Consider the following 21,814-nt stretch of genomic DNA (forward strand, 5'->3'; position numbering starts at 1 on the left):
ACTTGGCCGAGGTGTAAGTGTCTCCCTACGGAAGTTGGGTTGCAGGCTCGGGGGGATAGTATACGAGACGGCACATTCTGCTCTGTTTCACAGGGGGCGGGAGAAAGAACAGTTAGTTCAGTGGAGTCTCATACTGGTGTAACGGAGAGCAAGTCTGGCCTTGTGCCATGGGCCTCCTGCCTCCTCAGTTCCTGGGGCGCTCCGCTCCACGGACAGCCTTCCCCTATTATGGTTATTATTTGTATTGCAGCAGCCCCTAGGGACACCAGTGAGGGAGCAGGGCCACACTGTGCTAGGTTCTGTACAAACACAAGCAGATGAGACCATCGCACCCTGAAGGGGTAGATGAGGGCAGGGTGTGGGGGGTTGTTTCTGATGGGGTTCCACTGATCCCTGACTTCCTAAGGGCCCCAAGTCCCCTGTGCTGAAGGATTCTTCTAGCTCAGACAGTTCCTGTGTTGCATATAATGAGAACAAAACCTGAATCCTTGAGGGGCCAGGCAGCTCGGAGATGGCCATGGAGAGTGATCCTTAGTGCTGATTGTGGTGATGCAGATGCCTGTGTGGTAGGAAATAGACCCAGGCCCTTAGAAAGCCCACAAGCGGTAATGACAGGCAGTCACTGGTTTGCAACCCAGCCAGCAACCAGAGAATAAAGGCTCTCACTCACGATCACACACCTGCATGTAACACCAACCTCTCTTTCTTGTCTGGTTTCAGAGTAACAGCCGTGTTAGTCTGTATTCGCAAAAAGAAAAGGAGTACTTGTGGCACCTTAGAGACTAACCAATTTATTTGAGCATGAGCTTGTCTGGTTTTCAAGGCACTGGGTTAACTAAAGGCACAATTTTAAACCCATTTAGTTAAACCACAGCTGCAAACCCGTGTGGAGAGTCTGATTTTGGTTTAAATCAGGCTTATTTCAGGTTAGCGTCAGTCAGTCAGGTTGAAGCTGAACCAGATTAAGCCACGATTACCTAGAAATAAAAGTGCCCACACAGGGGTCTGCGGCGGGTTGGTGGGCATGCAAAACCCAAGAGGCAGGCTCTGCTAGCCATGTTTATCACCGCCTTGTGCTGAGCAATGGGAAGTGAATTGGGAGGAGGTTTGCCCTGTGCTTGACATGTCACCCCAGCACAAATGCAGCAGCTAGACTTCCAAAGCTGCAGAGTGCATTTAGCAGCTAGTGACAGATTTGCACCGATCATTTTCAGACAGCTTTGCATTCCAATGCCTGCAGGATGGTTACTCTCACTGGGATTAAAGGTGTGCTAAGGAGAAGGCTACTAACCACGTGAGGAAGAAGCAATCAGCTGCTGTCACATGCATTCCTACCTGTTAACCCCCCAGGAGAAGAGCTAATGTCTGGAAAGTTTGGAGACACACAGGTGCCTTTTCTGCAGTGTACTTCCCCCACAATCCACAGCTTAGCAGCACCGTTTCTGGTCCCCAGGAGCTGGTACACACAGCCCTCTTTGTCCCACTGGGGAATGCACCTCTTGGGGAGGGACCCCTCTCAGTGAGTCTGAGCCTATCCAGAGGAAAGCAGTTAGATTTGCTGTGTAAACTCTAGGTTTGCTTGCTTTGGGACAGAGCTGAGCTGGGTCTCCCTTGAACACAGGAGAGTTAGTTTTATCTGTACCAGTTAGGAAACCTATATGCATTGTCAAGCCATCGTGTATTTCCACCCGACTAAATCAGGACAATAGGAAAACACATTGTGTCATGCTGTTGTTTAAAGGAGTCTCCATTTCCTCCTTAGCGAGGTTTCAGTCATTTACTGTTTGGCCCTGCATTAGCAGTCTGAGCAAAGAGATCAAGGGTTATCTTCCCAGCCCCAGAAATGGCCCCTGCAGGCTCTCGGCTGTTAGGAAGTTTGTTCCACTGTGGCCTGTGCTTTATCAAGCAATAGGTTTCAATTTTTTCACCAAACAAAAAATAAAAACTGCAGCACCCACCCAGCACTCCTGAGCCATGCTACAAAACAAACTAGCCAATGAAACACCTTTCAATAATAAAGCAACATACGCAGCCCAGCACTCACATGCCATCCTGTAACAACAAACCAGCAGGCAAAGCCCAGCACTGAGGAGCAAATCAGTGTATGCAGCCCAGTTCAAAAGAGTGACCCTACAACAACAAACCAACACACACAGCCCAGCGTTTATGAGGGGTTCCGTAACAAGAAGTCAGTGGGTGCTCACATTATAAAACTGTTTGTCCAAGGAATCAATGCACACATGCAACAAACACAATCTGGGTAAGGAAAGGGGTTTGATTTCCAAGCTTAGAAAGGAGTGAGCCGGAAGACAGTCAGCAAGGAATAATAGGGATTTTTAAACCATGCCAAATACCTGGGGACTGGGCTTCCACATAAAGATGCAGCAAAGTGACAAGAGACAGGAAATCTAATGCAAATACTGACACCTAGACCATTATGTTAAAAAATCCCAGCTGTGCCATTTCAACCCAATCAACAATTCCATTAATCACCTGCCATTAAACATGTGGCAGGTCTGTGGGTACTAATGATAGGGGCAACACTTGCATTAGGCTGGCAGCTAAGCCTGTATTTTAGCACATGGTTTACAGACAAGTATTGAACCCCAGAAAACACAGAGATCTGTATTGGAAGGACTTAGCTGCTCTTTGCACATCTTATGCAAAAAGAGGGGAAAATTAAGGTTCCTCAGGGCTCGGGGATGCAGTGTTACCTAGTAGTTAGAACAAAGGAGTGGGAGGCAAACTCCCACTCTTATACCTTGCCCTGGGAAGAAGGGCTACAGAGTGGTCAGAGCAGAGGGCTGTAAGGCAGCACCACTCTCCAGAGCTCTTCCAGACTTTTAGAATCTCCCTGTGTAATCTTTGGGGGGCAAGATCTGGGCCAATATTGCTCCATCTGTAAATTTCAGAGTAGCAGCCGTGTTAGTCTGTATCCGCAAAAAGAACAGGAGGACTTGTGGCACCTTAGAGACTAACCAATTTATTTGAGCATAAGCTTTCGTGAGCGACAACTCACTTCATTGGAGGCAACTGAGACTCCTACTGCTTACAAACTCAGAGGACTGGTGTAAGGATTAATGAATGCAAAGGAGAATCGTTGTCAGGGGACCAGCCAGGTGAATACACAACAAATCAACATGCATTTTTAAAATAGCATGTAGTTCCAATAAACTATTCATGAATATACAGTAGGACTCCTATTTTATGAACTAATTGGGGGGGTTAATAAAACTGAACATCGCAAAACTCCATCATTCAGTGATAGGGTACATAATAATGGCGACAGATGTCTACAGTACAGTGTGCCGGATTTTTCTTGATTTGAGAGAAGCTGCGTCTCTTCTTTGGTTCAGCTTTATAACTGGATGGGAGATAATAATAAACATCAAATAGCTTATTTAAAAGATATCGTGGAATCTACCAAAAAATTATTCAGTGATTTATTTGATCAATTGTAATTTTCTGTACATGCTTTGGATATGACCAAGCTCTTTACAGCTTGCAAAACACAATTTCTAAGCAATTTAGGATAAGGAAAATATATAGGTAATCAAATCTCAGGCCTCAGGGCTGATCGCTCCAGGAGTCAGGAAGGAATTCTGCCTTCCACTAGAGCATTTCATACTTGACTAGGTGCTTCACGGTGATACTTTGCCTTTCTTTGAACCATCAAGTATGAATCACCTGTGGAGGCTACACTGGCTTTGATGAGGCAAGGGCCAAGGCCCAGATCCACAAAGGTATTTAGGCTCCTAACTTTCATTTGTTTATTTCAGTGGAAGTTAGGAGCCTAAATACCTTTGTGGCTCTGGGGCCAACTGTCTGATTCATAGATTATAAATCCTGGAAGGACCACTGTGATCATCTACTATGATCTCCTGTATAACAGGCCATAATACTTCCTTCGTTTGATATGTGAGCTCTTATGACCAAGATTTTTAAAAGTGAACAGTGATTTTGGGTGCCCAACATGAGAACCTTAAAAAGTTTGGATCGCAGGGGAGCTCAGCACTTTCTAAAATGTAGGGCCTGTTAAGATGTCTCAAATTAGACACCCAAAGTCACTGGGCACTTTTGAAAATCTTTGACCTATACTCATAAATGACATATCTGCCTATGCGTAATTGCAGAAAGGATTAACGATATTTGGAAGTATTTGCTTTATGTTCAATGTGGCTATTGTAGATGATGTGGGAAACAGAATCAGTGAAAGTTAGTTTACCGTGATTACTTCTAGCAAGAGGCAGTGCTCATCTGAAAAGTCCAACTGGGAGCACATAAAGATTTTAATGGGAATAAATGTCCAGCCACTTTTGCACCAAAACAAACACCTACAGTATCAAACATCCCTTCCTAGCTGAGCTTTGTTAAAGAATCCCATGGGCTGAGAAACTCTCACAAAAAATGAGACCATCTTTCCAGAGACAAATCAGCTGGACATGCCTTTTTATTTTTGAGGCAGCTTATTGCAGGCTGTCCTATAAACTGTGCAACATTTCCTGTAGCAGATCTATTGTCACCCCTTGGAAAGGGGAAGGAACATCACGTATGACTCCTGTAACCAGTATTCCTACAACAGAGCTGCTTTTGATAGTTCAGGTTAGATACACTTAGGTTGCATTAAATCCTTAATAACTGTGCTCCTTATTGTAACCTGATGCTGGATAAACATCACAGCATGCTCTCTAATAGAGAAAAATCTGCTTAGAATGGGCTTATCCTGCAGTCTATGCAAAACCCTGAAGTGTCAAACATGTAACAGTTGTTTTGTAAATGGCTCACCTTGTCATTTGTCTGCCAGTGTCCCTCAGCTGGTTTGAAAAAACCCTGTTTTTAAAATGCGACCTGAGCATCCTGGTGTATGGAAACTCATGTTATCCAGTTCTCCGCAGAGCCAAACTTGACTGGCCGCTCAAGATAATGAGTGCACAGCCTGGGCTTGTCTACACACAGAAGTTATATTGCTTTAACTATACCAGTATAGGTAAAACAGTACAGCATCCCCTTGTATAGACGCAGTTTTAGACCAGTATAGTTTTGGGAAAGTGAAAATGCTGTAATGCTCTAAGACACCTTTGTACTGAGAGAACTGTCCCCCTCCGGGTTGTACCAGTGTAACTATTTCAATTTAAAAACAAATAAACCAACCCCCCCCCCACCCCCTCACAAAATAGTTACATTGGTTGAGAAATTGCACGGAGCAGGCCTGAAAGACACTGTTTATGGGTGTTTATTTAGAGCAAATAGTCAATGTCATGTGCTAATCCCTCTAGTTTCTCTCTACAACATCCGTAATTTGGATAGGATAGTTGAAATGTTAAGTTCTGCTCTGGTGGTTCTGATATTTGTGCTGGTATCTTTAACGCCCAGTCTGGATACTGCTCCAGAAAAGCCATCTCAGCACAGACACAAAGCACCTAAGCTGTTACTCCCAGTTCTCTGCTGGTTAGATCAGTGACCGGAAGATTGGATTCCTTTTGGAAAACATGAATACGATCAACTCTTGTGCATAGCTACCAGCCCTTTAATGAAAGAAAGAAAACTCAGCCAAGTGAGGTGCATATGGATTTACCAATTAACTAAGAGAGGCAGTAAGTTCCAGTAGTAACTTGCTCTATTGTACACATTCTGCTAATGGTAGGAAAAGTTCCCTGGATACAGATCACATTAAAACCCTACACAAGTGCTCAGCACTAGTGTCAAGATAGGGATGGAATGACAACTGAATACGAAAGCTCATGCTCAAATAAATTGGTTAGTCTCTAAGGTGCCACAAGTACTCCTTTTCTTTTTGCGAATACAGACTAACATGGCTGTTACTCTGAAAACTGAATACCTGTTCCTGTCAGATTGCAAGTGTTTCATTTCAAACTTTATCTTCAATGCAGTTTGATCGGTGTCATTTCTTTTGTCTTTGTTTCCTTTGTAATTCTCAGAGTAATAGAGTAATTTAATGACAGGTTTCAGAGTAGTTTAATGTGATGTGTCCTTTGTAATTCATTAGCAGACTTTTCAACAGTAAAAAGCAGATGAAGACACATGATCTGCCTTCTCCCCCAGATAGTCTTGTGGAAAGCCCAACTTCCAATCCACATCCCAATGCTTTACACTGTGTTCACTCCCGCCCTCGAGCACCCAGTCAGACAAAACCAGCAGCCCATTGTGCCTTCAACAGCATTGAAAACTAAACATTAGGTCAAAGCTGGTATTTATTGTCAAGCTATAAATAATCCCTGCCCAATAAAAGCAGAGAATTATAAAGGAAACTCAGAATTTAAAGACAGTATCTAGCTAGCAAGACACTAGAGTGCTGTCTGCAACCTGCTACCATGCATTGCTCTGATCCAGTTGTCCTGACTCCAGCAAAATTATTGATTTCAATTAGCTTTGTCAGTACAGAAATGCTGGATTGGGCCTGGTGCCCTGTACCAAAGTGATCTGGTGAAAGACAAGCTCTAAGCAAGAATTTTAATATGTCAGAAAGAAGAGACACTCGAGAGAGAACTAGGATAAGCAGTCATCATTTATATGATGAAAGGGTTTAGTGATTTGGTTGAAGAGGGATTGCAGGGAGTCCCTAATCAATACACTTGAACTGGAGGCTCAGACTTACCTACCTCGAAGATGATGCTAGGTAGAATGGGGGACAGGCGTTGGGGTCCTTTCTACTGCGGGTAGGAGACTTGCTGCAGACTCCACTCTAGGAGCAGAGGAGCTGCTGAATTGCTCCTCTTAAGCAGACATAGCTGCAGGTGTCTCCTTTTAAGACTAGATGGGCTAGAGAGAGCTTCCACCTGTGGGCTTGCTGAGGCTCACCCTGCTACAGAAGGAAGCTATTAAATCCTCTTTTGAGAAAGGAGGGGAGGTGATTGTATGCAAGAGGGGTGTTTTGGGGTGCTTGTGAAAGGATGAACCACCAGAGAAGATGGCTACAGAGCCTCTAATGACACAGGGCTTGAGAACTCATTCTGGAAGCATGCTGGGAAGACGTTTCAATCTCTTGCAAGTGACCAGACATTGGGGTGTTGTGGATTTCTAGTAGTCCTTGGAAGCATTAAAGGTGACCTCAGTCTTAAAAGGCTATCCGGCCTTTGGGGCATTCTAGATGTTTTGTAATGGGGATTATTAGTGTGTGCTATTTGCAAGACTAGGCCTGGCAGGTCTAGGTCCTTCCCCAAAACCTAAATGCCTGCTCCTCCCCCGCCCTGCCAATTAACAGGGAGGAACCATTAAGCCCGGGGCACAATGGCATCCATGGGACAAGGAAGGAGAAAACAGGAATAGGAGTGAGGTCACAGGTTAAAAATGAGGGCTCTAGAGGAGGACACTGTGCAGAGAACCCTCAGGAAGGCCTACCGCACCTCAGAGGTGTCTAAGAAGTCAATGGACACTGGCCGGAGACATGACTGGACAAGGGACTGGAAATAATCCCCAAGTTGCAGAGCCCCCACCCCTCCTGGAGTGATTGATAGCAGTCCTGGCCTGTGCCAGGAGGAGGCTGACAAGGTTGTCCTGTAAGTGTGGGGTCCTGGATAGGGTGTCCATAAATCAGCAGGTGTGGGGAAAAGTGCAGCCAGAACCTCAGGAAGAGGTTTGGGAGGAGCTGGCAGAGGGGCTGCAACCTGATGTGCTACATGAATGTATGCCAGGGTCTCCCTCTCACTGCAGAAGGGACAAGTGTCAGGGAATTTGTGAACCATGCCACATACACACCTGTGCTCATGGTTCCACGGAGGAGCCACCAAGATCCGTGGTGGGCCCAGAGTATACTCTGGCCCACTGGAGTTCCTCACCCTCCCCATGCACCAACAGGTCCTGCCACCCTGTGTGGGGCATAAGGGCAAGGAAAGGGATGCTGGATGTCTTTCAGTTGGCTGAGGTGGCGTGGGGGTAGAGGCCCAATGACACATTGTGGAAGGGGAGGGGTGGGAGCACCCACCCACAGGACTAGCTCAAGGAAAGTAAGAGAAGCAGGAGACCAGGCTGCCCTCACCTCCCGAAGCACACGACAAGGGACACACAGGGTAGGCAGCCCCATTCACTGGTCAAGTGCTGCAGGATCCCCTCTGGGGCCACCAGAATCAGAGACCACCTGGACTACAATCAGCCAGATCCATCCTCTGGCACACCAAGGGGGAACTCCATCACCTACACTCTAAGGTACATCAGTGGGTGCTGCCCAGTGTCTCTTTTTGGAGCACTTAGGCCCCGGCCCTTGTATGAAAGACTTTGGCCTCAATCCAGTTTGTGGGATTGCCCTAGTATATCTTTCCAGCTCAGTAATAGGCAGCAGTTTGCTTGCTATACTCAGCAAAGACCAAATACCCACAGTACGGCATTAACAGCCAAACCTGGAGACCCCAAATGATTTTATTTCTCCCCTGATATTACATTTCGGTCACCTTTACAGTACTGATATACACCAATTAACAAAGGCATAGAAACATGAAATAAAAAATCATAGAGAGCTTTCTTCCTCTCACTGTTGTCCATCACCAGCAGGAGCCATACTCATGGATTTATACCCATATGAATCAGCTGATACTTTCAGTCCTCACGTAATAGGATGTGTTCTGCTCTCAGTCAAAGGGAATGGACTGCCCTTTGCAGAAAAGAGCAAGTCACTCAGAAAAGCCTGGCTATTCTAAAAGCCTAGCTGGTGGGAGCCCTCACACTGAGGTCCCATTCTTCACCAGACAAACACTCTCAGGGCACATACTTTAGATGTCCATGTCAAATTGAGCTTCCTCGCCTGTTGAAAAGAAACGACAAAAATGCAGGTGAGTACTTGATGAAGTCCTATGTTAAATATCAAACACTACACGGATGTGATACTCAGAGATCAGCAGCCTCACAAGAGCACAGAAGTTTGGATGTGGCAGTGAAGATTGGGGAAACTCTCAGCCTGCTGGGTACAGGGATTGAGTCTTGCTGGAGAACTGTTGTGAGAGATGGAGGCTTGCTCTGTCTTAGGGGGAAAACCATTCCTCTTAGGTGGTCTGATGTTCTGCTCTTCTTCTACACAAAGAACATCTACTCTGCCAGCGCAGAGCACACAGAGCCTCAGAAACATGATGCATCTGAGCAAATCTGAGAGGAGAATTCCGCTCTTCATTTGGAGCCCTTCTCAAAAAAAAAATCCACAACAGAAGTATTTTCTACCTTTTCTCTATGACACATTTGACCATGAATGTGGGTTTCTGTTCGCAACAAGAGGCAAATATAATTTTTAGTCAGCACAGCGTGATGCAATTACTGTTGCATGTATGATTGCTATTGATAGGATGCCAGCATAAGCAAGGATGCTACTACTCCACTGCCCTATAAAAGATATCACCGGGGGGGCGCTTTTCTTGACCTGCTGCTCACAAACCGGGTAGAATTAGTGGGGGAAACAAAAGTGGATGGGAATCTGGGAGGCAGTGACCATGAGTTGGTTGAGTTCAGGATCCTGACGCAGGGAAGAAAGGTAAGCAGCAGGATACGGACCCTGGACTTCAGGAAAGCAGACTTCGACTCCCTCAGGGAACGGATGGCCAGGATCCCCTGGGGGACTAACTTGAAGGGGAAAGGAGTCCAGGAGAGCTGGCTGTATTTCAAGGAATCCCTGTTGAGGTTACAGGGACAAACCATCCCGATGAGTCGAAAGAATAGTAAATTTGGCAGGCGACCAGCTTGGCTTAATGGTGAAATCCTAGCGGATCTTAAACATAAAAAAGAAGCTTACAAGAAGTGGAAGGTTGGACATATGACCAGGCAAGAGTATAAAAATATTGCTCGGGCATGTAGGAATGAAATCAGGAGGGCCAAATCGCACCTGGAGCTGCAGCTAGCGAGAGATGTCAAGAGTAACAAGAAGGGTTTTTTCAGGTATGTTGGCAACAAGAAGAAAGCCAAGGAAAGTGTGGGCCCCTTACTGAATGAGGGAGGCAACCTAGTGACAGAGGATGTGGAAAAAGCTAATGTACTCAATACTTTTTTTGCCTCTGTTTTCACTAACAAGGTCAGCTCCCAGACTGCTGCGCTGGGCATCACAAAATGGGGAAGAGATGGCCAGCCCTCTGTGGAGATAGAGGTGGTTAGGGACTATTTAGAAAAGCTGGACGTGCACAAGTCCATGGGGCCGGACGAGTTGCATCCGAGAGTGCTGAAGGAATTGGCGGCTGTGATTGCAGAGCCATTGGCCATTATCTTTGAAAACTCGTGGCGAACCGGGGAAGTCCCGGATGACTGGAAAAAGGCTAATGTAGTGCCAATCTTTAAAAAAGGGAAGAAGGAGGATCCTGGGAACTACAGGCCAGTCAGCCTCACCTCAGTCCCTGGAAAAATCATGGAGCAGGTCCTCAAAGAATCAATCCTGAAGCACTTGCATGAGAGGAAAGTGATCAGGAACAGCCAGCATGGATTCACCAAGGGAAGGTCATGCCTGACTAATCTAATCACCTTTTATGATGAGATTACTGGTCCTGTGGATGAAGGGAAAGCAGTGGATGTATTGTTTCTTGACTTTAGCAAAGCTTTTGACACGGTCTCCCACAGTATTCTTGTCAGCAAGTTAAGGAAGTATGGGCTGGATGAATGCACTATAAGGTGGGTAGAAAGCTGGCTAGATTGTCGGGCTCAACGGGTAGTGATCAATGGCTCCATGTCTAGTTGGCAGCCGGTATCAAGTGGAGTGCCCCAAGGGTTGGTCCTGGGGCCGGTTTTGTTCAATATCTTCATAAATGATCTGGAGGATGGTGTGGATTGCACTCTCAGCAAATTTGCGGATGATACTAAACTGGGAGGAGTGGTAGATACGTTGGAGGGTAGGGATAGGATACAGAAGGACCTAGACAAATTGGAGGATTGGGCCAAAAGAAATCTGATGAGGTTCAATAAGGATAAGTGCAGGGTCCTGCACTTAGGATGGAAGAATCCAATGCACCGCTACAGACTAGGGACCGAATGGCTCGGCAACAGTTCTGCGGAAAAGGACCTAGGGGTGACAGTGGACGAGAAGCTGGATATGAGTCAGCAGTGTGCCCTTGTTGCCAAGAAGGCCAGCGGCATTTTGGGATGTATAAGTAGGGGCATAGCGAGCAGATCGAGGGACGTGATCGTTCCCCTCTATTCGACATTGGTGAGGCCTCATCTGGAGTACTGTGTCCAGTTTTGGGCCCCACACTACAAGAAGAATGTGGATAAATTGGAGAGAGTCCAGCGAAGGGCAACAAAAATGATTGGGGTCTAGAACACATGACTTATGAGGAGAGGCTGAGGGAGCTGGGATTGTTTAGCCTGCAGAAGAGAAGAATGAGGGGGGATTTGATAGCTGCTTTCAACTACCTGAAAGGGGGTTCCAAAGAGGATGGCTCTAGACTGTTCTCAATGGTAGCAGATGACAGAACGAGGAGTAATGGTCTCAAGTTGCAGTGGGGGAGGTTTAGATTGGATATTAGGAAAAACTTTTTCACTAAGAGGGTGGTGAAACACTGGAATGCGTTACCTAGGGAGGTGGTAGAATCTCCTTCCTTAGAGGTTTTTAAGGTCAGGCTTGACAAAGCCCTGGCTGGGATGATTTAACTGGGAATTGGTCCTGCTTCAAGCAGGGGGTTGGACTAGATGACCTTCAGGGGTCCCTTCCAACCCTGATATTCTATGATTCTACCTCACCCACCCTGTCTCTAACATCCTGGGACCGACACGGCTACAACACTGCAAACGACATAGATGGTCAGCTCTGCTACGCTCCTTATTGCCAGTGATGCAGAAGAAACTTTTCAGAAGAGGAACAAATCTTACTTTGACTTGTAGGCTGATCAGTTTTGATATTTGAAGCCAGGGGAGTGAGACAGTGACCAAAAGTTACCAGCCAAATCTTGCTCAGTAGTTGATGTGAGCTAAGATAGGAAACTCAACCTTCTTAGTTTTCAGTGGACACATGCCCACATCACAACACTGACAGTGCAATTTACAGTAATTGGTCCTTGAGACTAGACATATCTGCAGAGAGATCAAGAACTGTATGGGCCACAAACTCAATTCCCATTTCATCCCCATACCTTTCTGGTGTAGGGAAGAAGCACATTAGCAAAGGACGTAACAGGCAAAGCTGGGCTGCACCTGTTCTACAGATAGAGAATTCAGTCTCCTGGGCTGTTAATCCAGCAGTACGTTTCACTGCTGCTAAATTAATATGAATGAGACAGAGGGAGAGAAAGAAGGAACCACGCGTGATAGATGTTAATGCATTACTGGAAGGTGCTCATACTACAGTGATGCGGTCGGTATAAGAACAATGTCAGACCCAGAGATATCTTGATTTAGCCTGTATCCACAATCCACACACAAGCCTCAATTCCTCCCGAGCTGTTATAACAATACTCTGGCTCCAGTCCGGGTGTGCTGTTGTGTATTTTCCAAGGAGAAAAGGTGCAACTTGCAAGTTATTTTCAGGCTTTGCCAGGGGGTGCCCACTCACCTACGCCCACCTTCTCCTCGTAATTGTGGACATGGTTGTTTTCAATCTTCAACTCCTCCACATTTGGACTGGTAACACCTGGAATGTCTGGAAGGTCACAAGGTGAGGCTTTGGCAACTGGGGAATTGCGGCATTCCATCAAAAACTTCCGGTCATAAATAATTCTTGTACCTACAGGGGAAAAAATGTGAAATACTGTCAGCTTTTAGCATATCTCAAAGTGCTTTACAAGGAAAGCAAGTATCATTAGCCCTAACTTACATAAAACTGAGCCACAGAGAGGCCAGTAGCAGAGCTGGGAACAGAATGCAGGACCCGGTCCAGTGCTCAATGCACTAGGACACACTGCCTCCCAGTGAACACCTAGTTACAAAGTCTACATGAAAAGAATATTTATGCTCCTGCAAAACCAGGAAAAAATCAGTCAAATTAAGATTTAAACTGCTTCTGTTAGTCTCATCCCATCTCCCTTCTGGCTGAGGTACATAAATTTCACATGCTTTTCTGAGACTACCTACAATTCTGAAAGCCCACATGTTTAAGCAGATAGATCAGGAAATTTGTAGTGGAAATTGCCTCTCTTTGTTAAGTCAGATGTTTAATATTATTGGAGAAGAGTTTTCTGCATGGCGGTATTGCCTTTGTGCGGTCTGGGCTGGCTGTCCAGCTCAGAAAACGTTGTTTACATTTGTCAGGATTACAGAACTAAAACCAAGACATCACTCCCATTTTATTTGCTGTTTATTTTAGTGGTGAATGGGACCCCACCCTATTGTTGCTGGTTTGTTAGAGCAGAATAAAATTACATCTTTATTAGTGGGCAGAAAGCAACCCTTGAGGTGACGGCAGAGTTCAGACCAAGAGACCCTGCAAGGATTTAGAAGGAACATTGTGTAGGCTGAGCCGCCCATTCCCCTACCAAGGCATCTGATGTTGGAAAAATATCAAACCAGAGTAAAAACATCCATAATACAGAAATAATTCAAAACAGCATTCCGAGGCGAGGGCTGCAACCTCTCATTTCAGGATTGGACATTTAATATGTTACCCCCATCCAACCAAATAGGACAAAGGAATCCCTTCCCTCCCTCCAGCCCCCCATGATCTCAGCTGGTGGTATGCATGTGGACAAGAAGAAATCAGAGATAACGTCTCTCCTGGAATGCTAGGCACACTCCTATATTCCATTTCATGGCTGTAAAGTCATGTAACTAGATATTAAATTTCGAGGAAATTATGCTAATGATTTTCCAAGACATTGGAACCTTTTCAAAATTGAAGATAATTGTGACTAGTTTCTACAGATCAAGGAGGTAGAATTATACCAGCAATGTCGCCAGTTCAGATCTATGCTCCAGTACAAGTGCAATTAATCAGGATTCGGGTAAAGAAACAACCCTAGCCTGCAGTTATAGACTTTGGTAGCTGGAAGACTTACAAAATAAGGACGGGTTCCTAGAACTGCAGTTAGTATACTAGGTACTAGGAGTACATTTCATAACAGGCTGAAGAACTGCAATTCCTGGTTTACATTCATTCACGCAGAGTCACATGCCTTGAGCTATTACTTATGGAACTAAATACCCTGTATACCCTGCTTTGATTTGTTACAACAGTTGTCAACACAAGGGGATGGTAGGGCCCCTTCCATCAGAGAAGCACGCAAATCTGTTAACAAAAAAATCTCAGTTTCAATTCACGCTATTATAAGAACCATTTGGTGAAATGACCTGCATCAGCTTCTGCAAAGCAAGCTTTACTCCCTGTCCCACGACAGCTGATTCATGGGTTTGCCCCTCATTTCCAATAGAGCCCCAGATATGCACAGGGGGTTCTGAATAGCAGGAAGAAAAGGAGTACTTGTGGCACCTTAGAGATTAACAAATTTATCTGAGCATAAGCTTTCGTGAGCTACAGCTCACTTCATCGGATGCATTCCTAACAACAAAGAAAGCTCCTTGAAACCCTAGCAAACTTAGACTAGTGCACTACAGACTCCTAATTAAGAGAGGTTTTTTCCAGAATTTGACATCCTGACCTACCAGTTTCCTTCTTAAGGACAATGATATACCTCTTGGAAGTGATGCACAAGTTACTAAATCCTAGAAAGTGCTCACGTTTCTGGCTCAGCAGTTATTGTCTTCAAAAGTTTAATGGTTCTAACCTGTTAACTGTATGGTCCCTGGGCCAAACCTCACATTCCTTGTGTGCCCCAGGCTCCCACTGACTCTCGGGGGAAGTGTAGGGTGACAAGGAATGCAGGCTCAGGCCCTGACAGTGACAACCTGCTGCAGTTCCCCAGCTGCTGAACTCATTAAAAAGCCATGCGTGATTTCAGCTTCTGCCTTTGGTTCATTTTAGGGGTCATTCAGCATTCTCACAGCATGGCCAAGCATACTTTATTCTCTCAGCTGCCTTCTGGTCAAGATGGACAAGGTAACCAGCCTCCCCCCAGCCACAAAAACTGTATGGTGTGGTGTGGGTATACTGAGCTGAAAGCATACACAGCACAGAGAAGCCTTCCCAACCCAGAGCACGACACACTCCCCATAAAAAACTGTAGAAACATTCTTCTCACTGGCAAATCCCTCTGCCAGCGATCAGAGTGCTACACTCAAAATCACCCACTCTCCACTGCTCATTTCAACCCATGGACAAGAACATTCTACATGATGTGTGTTTACATCAAGGAACTGAGTGCCTGAAGCAGAGCTGGCCACAGCTCCCAAGCAATTAGCTGATGTGGAATTTACTGAGAGGACAATATCCATGTGCCCTGGCAAGGATCCAGGACAAGCCCTTAGTGGAATATTAAAGAGAACAGGTTTCAGAGTAACAGCCGTGTTAGTCTGTATTCGCAAAAAGAAAAGGAGTACTTGTGGCACCTTAGAGACTAACCAATTTATTTGAGCATAAGCTTGGCACCTTAGAGACTAACCAATTTATTTGAGCATAAGCTTTCGTGAGCTACAGCTCACTTCATCGGATGTATCCGATGAAGTGAGCTGTAGCTCACAAAAGCTTATGCTCAAATAAATTGGTTAGTCTCTAAGGTGCCACAAGTACTCCTTTTCTTTTTAAAGAGAACAGTCTCCGTAGGTTTAAAGGTTATGACTGTTTCTTCCTCACAACCCTCCCACTCTCACTTCTTGGTGCTGAGGTCTGATTTAATTGTATTTATTTTTTTGTTCCCGACTGCTGCAAATGAAAACCACTTTTCACCTCCTGTGCTGCCACAGGGTAGTGGGTCCTTTCCCCTGTTCTCTGATCCCGTTCTGATGGGGCTCTTGGAGCACAGAAGGATCAGGTAACAATTCCGAGATGGCGTATCTGAATCCTTAGCTCATTTTGGTGGCACCAAGGCTAAGCTTGGACCCACAGTAAACCACAATTCAAAGGTTTTAAATCTACTTCAGCAGCTGAATTTTACAGACCCAGGAATTACTCCGGCCCAATGTGAACATCTCTGCCCACATGTTCCTGCGAATGGAGAATCCTGGCTTTCCAGAGGGCCCAAAGAAGTGCCCAGATGTTCTCCCAGGGGGAACATTTCCATTCACTAAAGTACATTCTGGGGACTCACTAACTCCTTTGGATGACTGGAGGGTGTTTTCCTGATGCCACTGAAAACAGCAAGTTAGATAAAGGGAACTCCACTTCCAACAGTGTACATGAGGGATGCCGGCAGTACATCTCAGGGTTACAGCTCTCCCAGGGTCACCTCAGGACACGTTAGTCAAGGAAAAGCTCATCTTTGTTAGACTCTATACAGTGGAGACATCCTAAAGCCAGAGCTAGGGGTCAAGAAGTAAAGGAGAGCTAACTCGCACACGTCCAATGACTCAAAAAGCAAATTATTTCCCTTTCTTTCTGCAGAATGGAGTTTAGCCTATTGCCACAGAGCCTGCAAAAGTTGGTAGCTGTGAAGCGTTTCCTAATCAGTGGCCTTAAATAAATTATTCAAAAACTAAAAGCCCACTCATTCTGTAATAATATTGACATGAGACTAAAGTGACTATTTCAGGAACACAAAATAGTCAAGCTCTCCTGTGGTTTTCTCTGAGAAATCATATTCCAGTATCATCCCATAATGACATAACATGACTCCCTGGGGTTCATATCTGGATTTTTCCAATTCATTCATTTTCACCCAAGGTAAAGGAAGAAAACACGTACTGAGTTTGCTTGGAACATATCAGAAACAGGGAGATCATAAACAGTCAAACCAATTTTAAATCTCAGGGTAATAATCTCCAAAAGCCACAGAGAACGTATTTGCCCTTCCAAACTTCCTCAGAACCAACTACGGGTCTGTCTGTCTCTCCTACAAGGGCTATAGCACAGCAGCAGAGCTGCAGCTATGTTGCTGCAAGGCAGACACTTACTAAAGAGACAGAAGGGTTTTTTCTGTCCCTGTCGTAAATCCACCCTCTCAAAAGGGGTAGCTAGGTTGATGGAAGAATTCTTCCTCCAACCTAGCAGTGTCTACACCAGTGCTTAGGTTGGCTTAACTATGTCCCTCAGTCTGAGGGCTTGTCTACACTATCCGCCGGATTGGTGGGCAGCGATTGATCCAGCAGCGGTCAATTTATCGTGGTCTAGTATAGACGCGATAAATTGACCACTGAGCACTCTTCCGTCGACTCTGATACTCCACCAGAAAGAGGAGTGCAAGTGGAGTCGATGGGAGAGCATTAGCTGTCGACTTAGCATGGTAAGTAGATCTAAGTACGTCGACTTCAGCTATGCAATTTACGTAGCTGAAGTTGCGTATCTTAGATCGACCCCGTGCGGTAGTGTAGACAAGCCATCAGTGACACTGCTAGATCAACCTAAGTTTTAGGTGTAGACCAGGCCTCTAAGACCAACAGAACCAAACTGTGATAATTTGCATCAACGGCCAGGACGGTTACTGGGGATTTCTGATTTTGGCACTAAATCCTGTTTGCCTCAATGGAACTACTTGGGAGATTAAAGTGGAGAACATTTGGCTCTGTAAAATTAGTCATGGGTGTTCCATGGCTAATTAAATTTGCTCCTTTATTCTGAATAGTGCAACTTGATGGATTGTTTACAATACTTTACAGTACACCTGTAAAGGGATGATGACATTTTGTTAAAGCTTTTTAATTAAACCTTCCAAAGGAACAAGTATTTATGTAAACCAGGACTGCACTTGAGAACTGTCTCTGCTACTGAACAGTCCAATGGTCTTTTCATAATAACTACTGGGTTTATGGATCAGCACGAGGACGATCAGGGAGACTATACTATATTAAGAAATATTAGTAATTTCTTAATTCAAGTGGGTCTACAGATCAGTACATTTAAAGTGAGGTTTAAAGGAACTTTATTTTAGACTATTGATAGTAGTTTTGGAAAGAGAGATGAAAACTCCACTGTTAATAATTACAGGGGAGCAGGCATGAGAACATAAACATATGGTAACTACCCAGCAGCAATAAAATGCAAGTTAACAGATAACAAGCAGAACCAAACTGCATTACTACATGGAGCTTTTTAACTCACCCTATACTTTTCAATCCATAAACAGGCATGCATTAAAATATTAATTCTCTGGATTACCCAGATCACTGAGAAATTAAATAGAATTCTTGAAAATAAAGGCTACTACTAGTGACTAGATATTCTGAAAAATTTCCCCATCCCTTTTTGCTATTTTTTAATCATCTGTCCTGTTCTATACTGATTATCTTTCAGCCTTCTGAGTATTTAACTTCTTCTTCTAGCCAAAACAGGGTTTTCATTTAAGAATGCGTTCAGGTTTTTTTGCCTTTACGACACTCTTCCCGTCGCAACTCTCCTCTACCCGTGGCCCCACTCCTGGAAGAGGCACCTAAGGCCCTGCTGACTGTGCTCCCCGAGAGCAACACGGGTGCCTCGCCCAAAAGACGCCGAGACCTTCGGTTTCTGTGTCCAGACTCTCTTAGACCAGCCCAACTGCTGCTGCGGCTGTTTGTTTTTTTAAAGAGACGCCGACTGAACCGACAGGCTTCTGTCTGAATTTTTTTTTTTTTTAAGCCCACTACCCTAACCGGCTCCTCCCCAGGTCGCTAGCGCGTAAGATTAAGTAAAAAAAAATCCCCCCCCCCGCCGCCGCCGCCGCCGCCCTTCACTTGTGTTGTGCATTTGGCAGCCCGGCTCGATCCCGAGCGGGCGGCCCCCGGCCCCGGCCCCGGCCCCGCTCCCCGCCCGGCCCCGGCCCCGCTCACCGCCCGGCGTGGTCCCGAACACCGTGCCCCCCGGCGTGGTGCTGTAGTCGCCGGGCGGCAGCGCGGCCCCGCCGGGCAGGCTGAGGCGCTTGGCGGGGATGGCCCGGCTCGCCGTCTGGCCCCGGCGGCAGCTCCCGGACATGGCGACTGGCGCTGCCCGCGCGCCCGCCGGCCCCCCGACCCGGAACCAGCCGGCGGGACACGCCCCTTCCGCCCCCCCCCCGCGCGGCCCCGGGGGGGGGACAGCAGCGGCGGCGGCGGCGGCGGCAGGGCGTAGGCGTGGCCGACCGCTGACCCCGCCCCCTGCCCCGCCCCCCCATCCCACTGCCCACCCCGCCCCTCCCCTCCCCTCACCCCGACCCCTCCCACTGCCCCAGCCCCTCCCCATCCCACTGCCCCCCCGCCCCTCCCCATACCCCGACCCCTCCACTGCCCCAGCCCCTCCCCATCCCACTGCCCCCCCGCCCCTCCCCATACCCCGACCCCTCCACTGCCCCAGCCCCTCCCCATCCCACTGCCCCCCCGCCCCTCCCCATACCCCGACCCCTCCCACTGCCCCCCCAGTCCCTCCCCATCCCACTGCCCCCCTCCCCTCCCACAGCCCGACCCCTCCCACTGCCCCCAACCCCTCCCCATCCCACTGCCCCCCTCCCCTCCCCATACCCCGACCCCTCCCACTGCCCCCCCAGTCCCTCCCCATCCCACTGCCCCCCTCCCCTCCCCATACCCCGACCCCTCCCACTGCCCCAGCCCCTCCCCATCCCACTGCCCCCCCGCCCCTCCCCATACCCCGACCCCTCCCACTGCCCCCCCAGTCCCTCCCCATCCCACTGCCCCCCTCCCCTCCCACAGCCCGACCCCTCCCACTGCCCCCAGCCCCTCCCCATCCCACTGCCCCCCTCCCCTTCCACAGCCCGACCCCTCCCACTGCCCCCCAGTCCCTCCCCATCCCACTGCCCCCCTCCCCATCCGCTCCCCATCCCACTGCTCACCCCGCCCCTCCCCATACCCCGACCCCTCCCACTGCCCCAGCCCCTCCCCATCCCACTGCCCCCCCGCCCCTCCCCATACCCCGACCCCTCCCACTGCCCCCCAGTCCCTCCCCATCCCACTGCCCCCCTCCCCATCCGCTCCCCATCCCACTGCTCACCCCGCCCCTCCCCATACCCCGACCCCTCCCACTGCCCCAGCCCCTCCCCATCCCACTGCCCCCCCGCCCCTCCCCATACCCCAACCCCTCCCACTGCCCCCCAGCCCCTCCCCATCCCACTGCCCCCCCACCCCTCCCCATACCTCGACCCCTCCACTGCCCCCCTCCCCTCCCACAGCCCGACCCCTCCCACTGCCCCCAGCCCCTCCCCATCCCACTGCCCCCCCGCCCCTCCCCATACCTCGACCCCTCCACTGCCCCAGCCCCTCCCCATCCCACTGCCCCCCTCCCCTCCCACAGCCCAACCCCTCCCACTGCCCCCCAGCCCCTCCCCATCCCACTGCCCCCCCACCCCTCCCCATACCTCGACCCCTCCACTGCCCCCCTCCCCTCCCACAGCCCGACCCCTCCCACTGCCCCCAGCCCCTCCCCATCCCACTGCCCCCCCGCCCATCCCCATACCTCGACCCCTCCACTGCCCCAGCCCCTCCCCATCCCACTGCCCCCTCCCTTCCCACAGCCCAACCCCTCCCACTGCCCCCCCACCCCTCCCCATACCTCGACCCCTCCACTGCCCCCAGCCCCTCCCACAGCCCGACCCCTCCCACTGCCCCCAGCCCCTCCCCATCCCACTGCCCCCCCAGTCCCTCCCCATCCCACTGCTCCTGGCCCCCTCCCCATACCCTGACCCCTCCCACTGCCACCCCCAGCCCCTCCCCATCCCAGTGCTCCCTGCCTCCTCCCCATACCCCAACCCCTCCCACTGCCACCCTCAGCCCCTTCCCCAAGGTCTGATCCCTCCCCATCCCAGTCCCACTGCCCCCCAGCTCCCATCCCATGCACTGACCCCTCCCATCCCACATCCCACCGCTTCCACCAACCCCCTCCATGCACCCACCTCACCCCCTGGATCGCCCCTCCCTATTCACTCACCCCACTGCTCCCTCACCACGTGCAACAGAGACATATAACATCCTACAACTCTCCTACACTGTACACCGAGTCCCCACCTCAAGGAGTTTTGTAATCCAGACTGACAAGGCAGACAGTGGGGGAAGGAAGGAAGTACCTTCGAACGATACGCTTAGGGAGCTACCCTCAGCATCCCCGTCATTCCCATGGCCATAGGCTGGTTTGGTGGCAGGAGGGTTAATGAAGTATTTCTGGGGCACAGGTTCTCCACCTGTCCCATACTGTGCTCCCATGCAACAAACAAAACATGGTTTGGGACATGCTTCCCATCTAGCCATAAGGAACGGGAGGCAGTTGTGCCCCCGTGCCAAGTTCAGGCTCTTGCTACCCAGTTTCTCCATGCAGCTAAGCTCTTCATGCCCCACTTGCCTCCTGAGAAGGCAGCCAGTGCAAGGGTGGCCCTCCTGGGTGGCCTTCAGCACCACTCGCGAAACTTGTGCAGTGACAGATTTCACAGCCTGCTCCTCCTCTGGGTGCCTGGCTGGTAATGAGGGTCACAAACGTGTGAACCTGCATTCATGCTGAATGCTCACCTGTAGAGGTGACAGGGGAGAGAGAGAGGCTGAAACAAAGCATCACAAATGGCCCTTTCTGGGGTCCCTGGTTCAATATCAGGATCATATGGAGCCAAGCAAATGCCCCAATGAACAGAAGACAGCAACCGGATAGCATACAAGAGATCTACTCTCTCTCTCTCTCTGTCTCTCTGTCTACCTAGGCTTTTTATACTGCACTCACCACCATGGTGTATGATTGCTCAGCTTCAAAGTCATTCTAACCATCTTTGATTCTAGAGATAGGCTTGCATCAAGGAAGAGTAGAGAGGTTATTTTACCTCTGTATTTGGCACTGGTGTGACAGCTACGGGGATACTGGGTCCAGTTCTGGTGCCCACAGTTCAAGACAGACGTTGATAAATTGGAGAGGGCTCAGAGAAGAGCCACGGGAAGACTAAAGGATTAGAAAGCATGCCTTATAGTGATAGACTCAAGG

General features: G+C 48.5%; 1 protein-coding gene across 1 annotated transcript; it reads right to left on the reverse strand.

Moving 5' to 3' along the window:
* Positions 1-8,355: 8,355 nt before the first annotated feature.
* On the reverse strand, positions 8,356-18,902 carry EIF4EBP1 (eukaryotic translation initiation factor 4E binding protein 1). The gene is made up of 3 exons (XM_073324813.1): positions 18,700-18,902; positions 12,467-12,637; positions 8,356-8,755 (listed from the first exon to the last, which is right to left on the reverse strand). The coding sequence occupies exons 1-3, from the start codon at positions 18,839-18,841 to the stop codon at positions 8,724-8,726; spliced, it is 345 nt and encodes a 114-aa protein (XP_073180914.1). The 5' UTR covers positions 18,842-18,902; the 3' UTR covers positions 8,356-8,723.
* Positions 18,903-21,814: the final 2,912 nt, after the last annotated feature.

This window comes from Lepidochelys kempii, chromosome 26 (assembly GCF_965140285.1).
Source record: "Lepidochelys kempii isolate rLepKem1 chromosome 26, rLepKem1.hap1, whole genome shotgun sequence".
In the NCBI taxonomy this organism is placed as follows: domain Eukaryota; kingdom Metazoa; phylum Chordata; order Testudines; family Cheloniidae; genus Lepidochelys; species Lepidochelys kempii.